At 41.6% G+C, this 13,448-nt stretch overlaps 1 protein-coding gene across 1 annotated transcript; it reads right to left on the reverse strand.

Annotated features, from left to right (window-relative positions):
- Positions 1–3,134: 3,134 nt before the first annotated feature.
- On the reverse strand, positions 3,135–13,193 carry LOC105481420 (coiled-coil domain containing 160). Its single transcript, XM_011741014.3, has 2 exons — positions 12,863–13,193; positions 3,135–5,171 (listed from the first exon to the last, which is right to left on the reverse strand). Exon 2 carries the CDS (start codon positions 5,145–5,147, stop codon positions 4,170–4,172), a length of 978 nt encoding a protein of 325 aa, XP_011739316.2. The 5' UTR covers positions 5,148–5,171; positions 12,863–13,193; the 3' UTR covers positions 3,135–4,169.
- Between the last annotated feature and the right edge of the window lie 255 nt (positions 13,194–13,448).

A 13,448-nucleotide genomic window follows, 5' to 3' on the forward strand; every position in this document is an offset into this window, starting at 1 on the left:
CCTTCAAGGCCCAGCTCAAATGTCACCTCCTTTACGAAGTGGTTCCCAGTCCCACAGGCAGAATTAATTGATCTTCCTTTATGCTCCCACAGCACTTTATATTAGCGTTGGTGGTATAGCTCTTACCACATTGTTTAAGTTAATTGCATAAGTAAGCTCCTTGAGGTCAGAGACTTGTCTTATTCATAAACCCTTTGATTCCCATATTCCCAGCCTAGCACATACCTTATTTCATTAAATCTAAAACTCCATCAATTGTAAGACACACCATTATTTCATGAATTACTAAGAGAAACAAAATACTGACAATTATTCTATGACATAACATCAATTTGAAGATGTGTCCCAAATTCAGGAAATGTCAATAAATTTTTAAAAATGTGTTTTAGAAGGAATGAACTGTGGCAATAAGTACTCACCAAATGTTTATAGAACTGAATTATTAAACCAAGGTGGAACAGATATTTCTAGAGAACTGTGACAGCCCATGCTTCTTAATAAGTAAGGGATTAGAAGTTGGTGATGAATGGTGTGTGACTGCATTGCTGATTTCAAATATTTTACCCAACAGATTAGTTAAAGGGATGAGTGGCCTGATGTGCCATTCCTATTTAAAAATAAAATAAAATAAAATAAACACCTCCAAGGACCAAGCCTGCTGGCTCATGCATGTAATCCCACTCCTTCAGAAGGCTAAGGCAGAGGATTGCTTGAGGCCAGGAGTTTGAGGCCAGCCTGGACAACATAGTGAGACCCTGTCTCTAAAAATATGAAAAATTAGCCAGGCATGGAGGCAAGCCCCTGTAGTCTCAATTACTCAGGAGGCTGAGGTGGGGAGGATTGCTTGAATCCAGGAGTTCAAGGCCGCAGTGAGTTACTTGTGCCACTGCACTCCAGCCTGGGCAACAAGGCCAGCCCCCACCTCTAAAACAACAACAACAACAAAGACACCTCCAGATCTCCCATTTAATATACTAGAAAGTAAAGTGATGATATACTGATTCTAGTTCCTTAAACTAGTTCAACGCACTGCTGTTATCATCTGCCCATGAAGAGGAATAGTAGCTCAGCTTTCTCCCAGTTTATTCCAGCCCTGCTTTTATTTTGATGCAATCCCTTCCTAATTCCAAACTGTTGGTCTGTGACATTGGCTCCCGTTTCTCCTTGGCCCTATGAAGTTAGTGATCGTATATTACTTCTCTGGTTAGTGTCTGTCTGGACCTATGCTTTCCATAGGATCTTTCCATAGGGCAGGCCTTGCTGGGTCTTAGTATTTCAGGCTGTCTCATCAAGAATCTGAATTCTAGTTCCATCCTAGAAAGAAACCCCACCCCCTGCCCTAGACCTAGTCTAAGCCATACACTTAATGTCTCTCGACCTCCTTCCACCACTCTTTCCCTGCCCCCAAGCACGCATACACGCTCAGGCAAGATAAACCAAATTGTCACTGAAAACCTTAAATGTATGGTTGGTTCACAGAAATACTCCTGGAATAAAAGTTCCTCTTTGAAAATAGAATTATAGGCCAGGCATGGTGGCTCATGCCTGTAATTCCAGCACTTTGGGAGGCTGAGGTGAGTGGATCCCTTGAGCTCAGGAGTTCGAGACCAGCCTGGCCAATATGGCAAAATCCCATCTCTAAGAAAAATACAAAAAAAATTAGCTGCCTGTAATCCCAGCTACTCAGGAGGCGGAGGCACGAGAATTGCTTGAACCCATGAGGCAGAGGTTGCAGTGAGCTGAGATCATGCCTCTGTACTCCAGCCTGGGCAACAGAGCAAGGCACAGTCTAAAAAAAAAAAAATGAAAAAAGAAAAGAAAAGAAAATGGAATTACACTAGCCAGACATGGTGGCATATGCCGGTAGCCCAAGTTACTGGGGAGGATCACTTGAGCCCAGGAGTTTGAGTCCAGCCTGGGCAACATAGCAAGACCCTGTCCCCCTCTCTCTAAAAATAAATAAATAAATAAATAAATAATAATAAAAAAAGAATTATACTGAAAGGATTGAGCCTAGTAGCTTAATTAATACATTATAAAATTTTTAAACATGTAAGCAGCTCTTCGCATTAGCATTCAGGGAATGAGAGTCTTTATGAGGCAAGTACAAAGGGGTAATTTTATAAGGGGGTGATGAAGAAGAGAGTAAAACAGGGCAACGAGTTCCTAGTTTGCTTTCATACTTAGACCCTTGGTGGGAAGCCAGTGACCACTAAAAACCTGAAAGTCATCTCCCCCTTTGAGGCAGGCTGCCAGTGCTTGGGTTAGGTTTATCAGGACTAAGTCAGAAAGCTCCAATGATTAGCATCTTCCAATTTACGGCAATCTTCCCAGGCAAGGCAAGACTTGTTCAGCCTCCAGGTCAGCTTAGTCAGTATCCATTCAGTGCCTTCCCCAGCCTTAATGAATAAAGAGGAAACAAGAGAAAGGTAGAGAAACAACCTCTATTGATTTATTATTGATAGTATTTGGAGATGTTCAATCTATATAAAGGACCCTGCTTATATTTTCTTTCGAAGGGGGTCTGCAAAGTAGGTCCCCCAAAGTATTAGAATTGAATGCATCCAGGCTGGGCGCTGTGGCTCACGCCTGTAATCCCAGTACTTGGGGAGGCCGAGGTGGGTGGATCATGAGGTCAGGAGTTCGAGACCAGCCTGGCCAAGATAGTGAAACCCTGTCTACTGACAAAAAAAAAAAAAAAAAAAAAAATTAATTAGCCAGGTGTAGTGGCAGGTGCCTGTAATCCCAGCTACTCAGGAGGCTAAGGCAGGAGAATTGCTTGAACCCGGGAGGCGGAGGTTACAGTGAGCCGACATTGCCCCACTGCACTCTAGCCTGGGTGACAGAGCAAGACTCCATCTCAAAAAAACAAAACAAAACAAAACAAAAAAGAATTGAATGCATCCAATGCCATAGGAGTTTTACTTCCTTACAGGTAGAGTTACACTTGCAAATAAAATCATTGAGGTGAAATCACAGAACATTAGAACTGAACAGAATCTTGATGATACATCTGCTGCCTTGTTTCATAGATAAGGACATTTAGGGGAAGAAAGTTAACTAACTAGTTACTGGCAGAGCAAGTACTAGAAGCCAAATCTTTCCCAACAGGGAAGATACCTAAACCCTTACAATTGTATCTCATCCTCATAGTCTGCAGTTACATTTGGTTCATTAGGCTTTAAAACACCATGCAAATAGAGCTCCTATTACAGGATATCTTGATAACTGATACAAACAAATGGTAAAGGATCAACTGGCCCATCACTTCCACCAAAAGATTGAGGCAGTACATTTTCACCACGTATAAGTGTAAAATAAATTGTCATCACCTGGGGCCCTTACAGGGCTGGATTACTGTAAAAATCAAGCCAGCTCACTGAAAGTTTATCCAGATGACATCCAACTTCACCACAGTCCCCACCAACTTGTGATGTAAGCCGGACAGGAAGCTTCGAAATTTTCCCCTGGTCGAGTTTTGAGAGAACTGTGTAAACAACGCCCCTTACTGGTCAACATAAGAAAACACAAAAGCCACTGCTGACAAGAGCAGGGCTCTAGCAAAGGTCACAGCAATGTCTCTAAGTTGTCTTCTAGTCTATGGGAACCGTGGCCAGGTCAAAGGAGAAAGCCTGGGGAAAAACAGCAGGGGGAAGAAAAAAAACTACATTTTTTTCAGAGATGTTTATATGTACCGAATTAAAGTTAGACCCCCAAAGTAAGCAGATACATTTTTGGTATCCCACTGAGTTTGAACAGGCAGTTACAAGACCCACAGGCATATGTTAGGCTTATACACATAAACAAGATTTTTATTGTTAACATCAATGAACACAGATGGAAAAATATTCACGTTGCAAGGACATATTTGCTTACAAGATCACAAAATGGCTGTTGATTTGTATTCATAAATGATTTGGTGAATCAGTATGTGTTTTTGAGTGAATATATGAGATTTCCAAAGCTTTGTTTCCATTTGTACTCCTGGAATAACTTCATCAGAAAGAGAAAGCAGAAGCTTGGAAACATGTATATGTTTTATAGATACTGTGATTTACCGAAAATGAAAATAACATCCTATTACATATATTTTAAGTAATACACAAAGCAAATACAATAAACACTGATTTGGCTCAATGACTTGTGTAATGGAAGGATATTTTTAAGTTTTAAAAAAAATCCCCAGTAAAGTGGTCAAAGATACTTGATGATGTTGCCATTGAAGAAGCATAGTATTTTCTAAGCAACTCCAAGGCTCTGTTATTTCTTGCTTGTAGGGTCTTCTCAGTTCTCAGTTCATTCTTGACGGCACTGAGCTCTCCGCGGATCTTTGCCATTTCTAATTCATAATATGATTTCATTTCTTCTTTTAGGAGCACATTTCCAAACTTGGTTTGATGTTTTAAGTTCCTAACAGCTTCTTTTAAATCTCTGTTCTCTAGGTTCAATTTGTGGATGACTTCTTTGGCTTGCTGGAGTTGTTCACTTAAGTTTTTTACATTTGTTGCTTTTTCAGACAGGTCATTTCTTAAAGCTTGAACTTCATAGTCACTTTTTGAAGCATCCGTCTCTGTTTCTTGAAAATTTAGAGGTTTTGTGAATATTTCTTTTCTGTAGTACAAAAGTTCTTTTTCAGCGTTTTCAAATTCCTCTTCTATTTTTCTGCATTTCATATTAAGTTCTTCCAGTTCTTCATTCAAAATATTCAGGCAAAGTTTTGGAGACATTCTTTCCATAAGTTTCTTTCTTATGTCTTGTCTTAGTAGAGCTGGTAAGTTATCTGTAGTGCAGGTAGAGCTATCTTCCGTGCTGTTAAAGCTTTCTTCGGTTGTAACATCCACATTAGATGATTCATAGGATGCAGAATTTGTGTCTGTCTCGTTCTGTGAAATGTTTATCTTGTTCTCTCTTAAATTTGATTCTTGTTCTATTTCATTTAGTTGGAAAATATATTTTTTCCTCCTAAATTTACTTTCTTCTTGAAACTTTCTACTGGACAAATTACAAATTTCTTCCATTCTCTTGCTGCTATCTGTAGTCGTTTGTTCAGAAGAAGATTCAGGCTGAGAAGTCTCTTCTAGAACATCCTGTGCACTAAAAAAAGGAGTAAACATATACTTCTTCCAGTGTTTTCTTCTAGCATCCATTTCTCCAGGCCCCTCTTCCAATATCTGAAAAACACAATTTAAAACCAAGGCAGGCACATTATTTACACTAGTAGCTAGCATAGTAGAGAGAAATAAGAATGCTGGCTCATGGGTGAAGAATCTAAATATTTGAGTGCTGGCTCTCTCTCTAACTCACTGAATGACTTGGGCCTCAGTTCCCTCATTTATAAATGGAAAGGGCTGAACGAGCTAAGTTCTACAGATGCTTCCAGCTTTAAAAGTCTCTGATCCTATGAAATAGAACTGGTAAACTGGCACATTTAGCTACTTACTGTACACACAGAAAGTGATTCTATAAGAAAACAGCTGTACACATAAAAACAGACTGCTTTAAAATAAAAAAAGTGATTTGAAATTAATAGGTTAATGTTGGTAATACCTGTGCTTTCAATGTGTCTGATGCCTTTCTAGTTCTTGTGGATTGGACTATTTATTCATTCTTTAAAGTGACTAAAACATCAGGGCTTAATGAGATGTGAGCTTTTGGTAAAGTATACCATGCAGACTTCCTTATGACTAACTCTGCCAAATGCCCTTCTGTCTTGACCTATAAATTCCTGCTATTCCAGTCTTGGGCTTTGCTTTTAGGCAAGACTGCCAAGTGTACAGAATTCTATCTGTTTTGACAGCAATTTCTTGAGGAGAACCTAATGTCAACAATTGAAAATATTAATGCCACCAAATGTGTTTTTCTCAAGATATTGACTCTGAGTGTAGTTTTTAGGTGAAAATTCAGCATACTAAATCACAAACAACTTTCCAAGTTTATAAAAATATGAGGATGATTATTTTGTTTCAAAAAGAGTCTTCCCTACCCAAAGGGAATCCTTAATGTACAGCTTTCCCACAGCACTGAAATATTTGATAAGTGACTACTTCTGAGGGAAGGGAGAAAGAAGAACCAAAGCAGCATGTGGAGGGCCACTGGCACCTGAAGCCACCAACCGGTAGCTGAAGTTAGCCCTAAAGGGTGAGGAAAAGATGGAGAGGGTCACTTTATTCATTTTATATATTAATTTATCAAGACATATTTGTAGTATTACCATGGAGAAAAATCAAAGTATGCCTGCATCTCTTTTATCTATGCACTGAAATGTAATTTTCTGCTGGTAATGAGAAATGGCAAATGTTGTATTTATAACTTAATTAATATTTTCTTTGATTATTATAACAATTTTGGAGAATACAGAAAAGCACATAAAACAGAAGGAATCTCCTTCATAATCTCGTGGCCCTGAGATAACTACTTTTTGGTGTATGATCTTTTCTTTTCTTTTCACAAACAGTAGTTTATTTTGAATAACACAGGTTTTCCTTACTATAAGCAATGAAGGAATAAACTTGATACCTATAGGCACTGAACATATCTCTCCCCTTTGCCACACAAAAGATGGAAGGGACTCACCATCCCCAAGGGTACATCCCTACTGGCAACTACTTGGCTTTGAGGAAAGGAGAAGGTACACATATTCTTAAGATGAACTATTTGGAGAGTTCAGTGAAGGTACTAAAATCATTGGTCCAAAAGCCAGAAGCCAAGCTTTCTTGAGGTCAATCAGACCATAGTGATAAACTCAGACCTGAAATTTACAGTACGTATTTGCCATTGGAGTATCATCTTCTTTCTTTTGAAACAGTCCTTTCTGACTTTTATTATGCTATGAGTCACCATCCAGAAGCATCATTGATCAATCTGTTCTTAAAGGGAAACATCATTTCTTGGTTTCCCTCCTCTCTAGAAATATGAATGCAAATCAGTAGGAATTATTACAGCAATCATAGAGGAAAGGAACAGAGAGAGGAGAAAAGAGGGTGATATTAATTGCCAGTCACATTTTTTAGCAGTCAAATTTTTACCCAACAATTCTATAGATGATAAAAATGCTTCTAATCAGGTAGCAATGGCAGAGAGATTACTATTTCTCTTAACTCTGGATGAAGGGCAGTGGTGGGATTGATTAGGAAGGAGGTGAGCACAGGGGCAAGTAAAGTGTGGCCACTTTATATCTGGAGATAGCAAGAATGACACATCTGAGATAGAGGTCTGGGTATGGATAAAGGTTAAAATAAAAAACTCTTTTCATTAATAATTTTGCTCCTTGAAAAAGTAACTTCTACATCCAACCATCCCATAAATCTCTGGCGAAACACATACACACATGCACACACTTTTTAATTTTCACTGTCTTTCTTCCCTGAGCCTCTGTATAATTTCCTGGTGTCTGAAAGGAAATGCCTTTCAGTGAAGCCTATATAGTTACTGAAATGGGAAGAGTCCATTTATGACTAAGGCCCAGAGAAGTTAAGTGACTTGACCAAGGCCACACAGCCCATAGTAGTAAAACTGAGGACCCTGTCTCCCAGGTCAGTGCTTGTTCTAAAATTCTTCTTTATTCATCTGCTAGGTTTCATTCCCCACATTGAAAGAAAACAACCCACTATTTTCAGAGCTTAGGTATCTTTTAAAAGGCCACAAAAGAAGAGAGGAAAAGTGAAGGGGGGAGGGTAAGGAGAACTGCATGTCACATTTCAAAGAACAGAAAGAAAGGTTTGAAAAGCCTTTTGGAATTTCCCTCCCATGGCTTACACAGGGCAGGGTCAAGGGGTCTCTGAGCTGCTTCTTTTTTTTCTCTCTCTCTTTCATTGGCAAGATATCCTTTAAGGGCTTGTTCCCAAATCTAGTCACAGAATGTGGCAAAGCCCAGACTCGGGGTAAAAGCTGCCAGTCTCATTTTCTCTTCACAAATTGCACTGTCTCTTTTTATGCAGAACGAGTATGGCATTAGAATTCTCTGGCGAGAACAGGGAATATGCTTTAAGGCAATGACACTCCTTTACCCTGGGCTGGCAGCCATTTTGTTCTCAATAAACTTGACTAGGTAATTTGTTCCAGCATAAGGCAAACCAAACCATAAGCCATTATTGAAAGTGTAGGCATGCCTGTTAGTGGGTCAGTTGTGGACATTAGTGTAAGTGCCTACTCAACACTACAATGGATACTGAAGGTCAGAAGGGTAGGGGAAGGAGGCCTCGAGGGGATGAAAAACTGGTTTCTTTAGAAGCAAATAATCCAGAACACAGACAGGAAAACAATAAAAAGTCATAGGACAAAAACAACATCAGTAGCCCTCTAAGATAGCAATGCCCCAGAAGCCCGCAGGACTGCACTGTTAAGGCGTATGTGTCTACAATATGACTACATCTATTCATTTGTGTCTGACATGAATTAATAATGGACTCCTGATGGTTCTAGTCAGTGTCTCACTGAAAACATTATCATTTATCCTCGGGTGACTTTTTTTTTTGCAGTGGCAAAGTAATGGAACATTTTTGCGGAGTAAGAGATCTCTCGTCTCATGCAAGTGGTTTGTATTCACCTAAAGAATTTGAGAACCACTGATAAAATAAATTGAAGATGAATTTATATATAACATGATGTAACATAAATGTCGAGAGCTAAGCAAAGAACAGTCATTTACAATGGACCTGTAGGTGCACTGTTCCATAAAAATCTTAGAGGAATGCACATTTATTCTCAAATAGCTCCAGAAAATAATACACTACTGTTTACTGTGAAAGGAGAAATCTGCAAACCATCTCAGTTTCATTTTTGAGCTGGGGCCCTAGAGAATATAATCATATTAAAGTGAATGTGAAATTTAATTATTTGTTTTCTAAAATATTCATATTTTAAATCACAGGCTTTAGGGAAATTCGATGACATAAACCAAAAATTTTTTTTCTGTTGTCTTATCCCATTTACATGGGCATAGTGGCTCACATCTGTAATCCCAGTGCTTTGGGAGGCAGAGGCGGAAGGATAACTTGATGCCTGGAGTTCAAAACCAGACTGGGCAACATAGTGAGACTCGTGTCTACAAAAATTAAAAACAAAATTAGATAGGTGTGATGGTATATGTCTGTAGTCCTAACTGCTCAGGTGGGAGGATTGATTGAGCTCAGGGGGTTGAGGCTGAAGTGAGCTATGATCATGCCACTGCACTCCAGCCTGGGAAACAGAGCGACACTCTGTCTCCTAAAAAAAAAAAAAAAAAAAAAAGATTTAGGTTTCAAATTTTCAGGACCATCTCTCTTCACAAATTTAGATCTGCCTGCAAAATTCCATTATTCTTCCAGGCAGAGTAGGTAGGGACTGGAAAACAGTTCTGGAAGAATGCCAAAGGCTTTTTCCCATCTCGCAAGGGTCCTTCCTCTCAAACTTTGTAAACTGGGAATGATGGTTGGAAAAGGTTATCTCCAACCTGTGTTGAGTAACCTGTCATTACCCTTAGTCGCTTAGTAGCTTAGTAGCGCTCAAGAAGGGGCATGGCTTTTAGTCACTAACCAGGGGCAGTAAGGTGAAGACAAAGGGCTCCTCTTAGCATAAAGAACTTTCTCCCCTTATTCTTGGATAGTCTGTTCTCTGGACCCTTAGAAAAACTGCTCCACCAAACTAGGAAAAAAGTCTGTTACAAAGGAAATCACTAGTTTTGCTTCTTTCTCAACTATCCAATTTACTCTCACTTCAGAGCAGTGGTTCTCAACCTTTTTTTTAAATTTTCTTTTTCCTGCTTACACTGTTTCCAGACACAAAAACACTCCCATCACTACCCTCTTTCCTCAGAAGATTCTGACCTGCCCCCATAGGGGAGATTCCCCATTCTCCACCTTCTTTCACTGACTTGCAGAAAACTATTAAATACCAAAAGAAGGACGCAAATGAACTGTCTGAAGTCAAGATGGATCAATATGTATTACCGTGCAAAATTGTGGGGAAGAAGGAAAAGGAAGTTCCTGAGAAAGGAACTGAGTGTGGACTATGGTGGAAAAAAGACTGAAGGAGTCAGATATCTTGGCCCCCACATTTTAGAACTGCGAGCCTCAGATTCTTCAGGTGTAAAATAGGGACAATATATTGGTTTCACAGGTGATTAAGAAAAACGAATGAAAATGGAAATGAAAGCAATTTTTAAAGTGTACTGTAAACAATGGGTTTTGTTCATTTTCAGGTTTTCCTTACCCTCCCTTTGAACATAAACCAGCCAGTTAAACAACGTAAACTTTCTCCAGAGATATGTACTCCAAAGTGGCCAGCCAGAAGTCATCAGACCTCAGAAAAAGTTAGTTTGAAAAAAAAAGTAGGTACTATTAAAACAAATATAAGGAAGCCTAAATTCCAATCTCAGATTGATTTAATCTGCATCCTCAGGGAAAAATTAGCCCTAACTTCTGTAAGTTAGTTGTTGATGTCCCCAAATTTCAGAAGCTGAATTGATTTTATCTAAACAAAAAAGTGGTAGTTTTTTCTACACCCTAATATATCAGCATTTTAAAATCACCAATTGCTTTACCAAGAGCTTTCCAAATGTCCCACTGTATTTCAGAGGCACCAATAACTTCTCAGAAATGAGTATTCGTTTGAAGACTAGCAAGGATGACTTTGCACTCTGGATTGTTCCTGTGCTTCTGTGGCATTTCACACAGACCTTTATTATACAAATATGCTATGATGGCCTGGCATTGTTACCTGATACATAGTAGCCCTGTATAAATATTTGTTTAATGAATGATCCTTAATATTCTTCCTGAAATCTCTACAATGCTTTGATTCTAAGTTACTTTAAAAAAATTTTTTTGACATAATTTCTCCTCTGGCTTATAAAGTTTTGGGGGTGGTATTTTAGGGAAAGCACTTTTTTTTCCCTTCAAGTTTATTTGGCTTAGCTAAAAGTCTTTAGGACACTTTTCTTTTTCTTTTTTTTTGAGATGGAGTCTCGCTGTGTCACCCAGGCTGGAGTGCAGTGGTGCAATCTCGGCTCACTGCAAGCTCCGCCCCCGGATTCACGCCATTCTCCTGTCTCAGCCTCCCGAGTAGCTGGGACTACAGGCGCCCGCCACCACGCCCAGCTAAATTTTTGTATTTTTAGTAGAGACGGGGTTTCACCGTGTTAGCCAGGATGGTCTCGATCCCCTGACCTCGTGATCCGCCCGCCTCAGCCTCCCAAAGTGCTGGGATTACAGGCATGAGCCACCGCGCCCGGCAGAACACTTTTCTTTTGTATTTTTATGAGGCCTTCCTGAGAGCTTACTGACAATGCAGATGATCAATTACAAGGCTGAAGAGTTATGTTGCGTAAGGCTCTGTGCTTCTAAACACTCCAACAAAATATCAGCTAACACGACTGTACTTACACTTCCTGGGGTCCAAGATCTTCTATCTACTGGATATCCTTGCCCTCCTTCTCCAGTTTGAACTGGAAAAATGAAAATTCCACCTCCCTCCGTGTAATCAGGAAATATGTTTAACCAGAATGACCAAACCTGTGTTTATATCTGAGATGTAGATTAAAATGACAAGTGATGGCCGGGCGCGGTGGCTCACGCCTGTAATCCCAGCACTTTGGGAAGCTGAGGCGGGCGGATCACAAGGTCAGGAGTGACCAGCCTGACCAACAAGGCAAAACCCTGTCTCTACTAAAAATACAAAAATTAGCCAGGCGCGGTGTGGCACGTGCCTGTAATCCCAGCTACTTAGGAGGCTGAGGCAGGAGAATCGCTTGAACCAGGTAGGCGAAGGCTGCAGTAAGCCGAAATCGCGCCACTGCACTCCAGCCTGGGCGACAGAGCAAGTCTCTGTCTCAAAAAAAAAAAAAAAAAAAAAAAAGACAAGTGATATACTTAGAATGTCACTTGGTCTATCTGAAATGTGATACCAGACACTAAGAGGTAATTTCTCTTTTTGTCAACCCATTTCCCCAACTATTATGCCACTAAGTCTTCCTTCCCCAAGCCATACAGATATCAAATGGGACAAGAATCATGAGGAAATTTTATCCAACACAGTACCTCCTCACTTTTAACACCTATTGGGCAAAGGAGGGAGCCTGGCTCGTTGTTAATCAGCACGCCACGAACCACATTAGCAAAAGGCTGGAACCCAGGCCTTGCCTCCCTCCCTCAGAGTGCAGTTAATTTGAAACAAACAAACAAACAAACAAAAACATCGAAAAGGGAAGTCATCCTGATTTTTGCTTTCATCTGTCAGGGTCCTAATATATGGGCCAAAGTGTCCACTCCCCGGGACAAATTGTCTTCTGTATTGCTTTGCAGCTATGGAGTGGGAAGAAAAGTACCATTGAAAACTGGACCCCGTGAATGGTTATTACTCCCCAATTCTTTGTTATTAGTGTGAAGTTATTCCTTCTATAAGAAAAGATACGGCGAGTCACCTTAATTCCGAAGGCTGAGACTTTATTAGTATGGAAGTCACATTCTTGCCACAAAGCTGTATCTTTGTATGCATAATTTGGGAGTTTTCTCTGTAAATTGTTAACTGAAACTCCTGCCATCGCTGCCTCCAGAGGAGAGAAGGTGGCTCAGGGTCGGGGCGCTGCTTCGGTCCCCATTGCAGGTGACACTTTCCACCTCCCCAGTCCCGACCTAGTCGCTGGCGGGCGGCGGGAGAGGCCTGACCCCACTCCTCTTTCCGCACTGCCACTCCCACGCCCTGGTCTTTTCCCTCCCAAACGCTTTCCAGTCCCGGCCTGAGCCTCTAAAGACAGAAATAACCTGCAGTGGGGGTCGGGGCGCGGACTTGGGCCCCTGCCCCTGGCTCTCTGCCCCTTCGACCCCTGTGTCCGGGAAGAAGAGGGGCGAGCCCGGGGGAGCCCCGGCTTTCCCGTGCGCAGACATACCTGGAAACGTGGTTGCGGTCTGGAGAGCCCGAACCTCTTTTCCTCAAAGCCAATCACCACCGGCGCGCGGCAGCCCCTCGTTCGGCTCTGGCCACCGCGACCCTGCCGGGCCGGCTCCGGCCTGAGCCACCGCAGTGCAGCGCCAGAGCGGGCCGCGCGGTTGCCTAGCAACGGACCTGCCAGATTTAAAGGGACCGGCACTCGGGACGCGCGCAGGGGGCCGCGCGCTGGCGTCCAGCAGTCAAAGCCTGGCCCGAGGACTGAGCATGCCGGGTGGAGCGGGTACCGCGGCGGCTTCTGCCCGGCAAGAAATAGGAGCTCATGAGAGGAGAGCTGAGTCAGGCTGGGAATCGGCCAGAAACTGCAAGGCAGCCCCACCCGCAGTGGGATTATTACGGAGGGTCTGGGTGACTCACAAAGCCACCTGGACACTGTGACTGTGTGGGGGTCAAGACTACGTAGCATAGGGCCATTTCCTAGGCCTGCTGTTATTAGCATGACATAGTGGAGGGTTTGCCCTGGAAGGTCGCCAGGATTTGGTGCAGGGTTGCTAACTATGCAGGAGTTCCATCCCACCCTCCATCCC

The sequence above is a fragment of the Macaca nemestrina genome, chromosome X (genome assembly GCF_043159975.1).
Source record: "Macaca nemestrina isolate mMacNem1 chromosome X, mMacNem.hap1, whole genome shotgun sequence".
Taxonomy (NCBI): domain Eukaryota; kingdom Metazoa; phylum Chordata; class Mammalia; order Primates; family Cercopithecidae; genus Macaca; species Macaca nemestrina.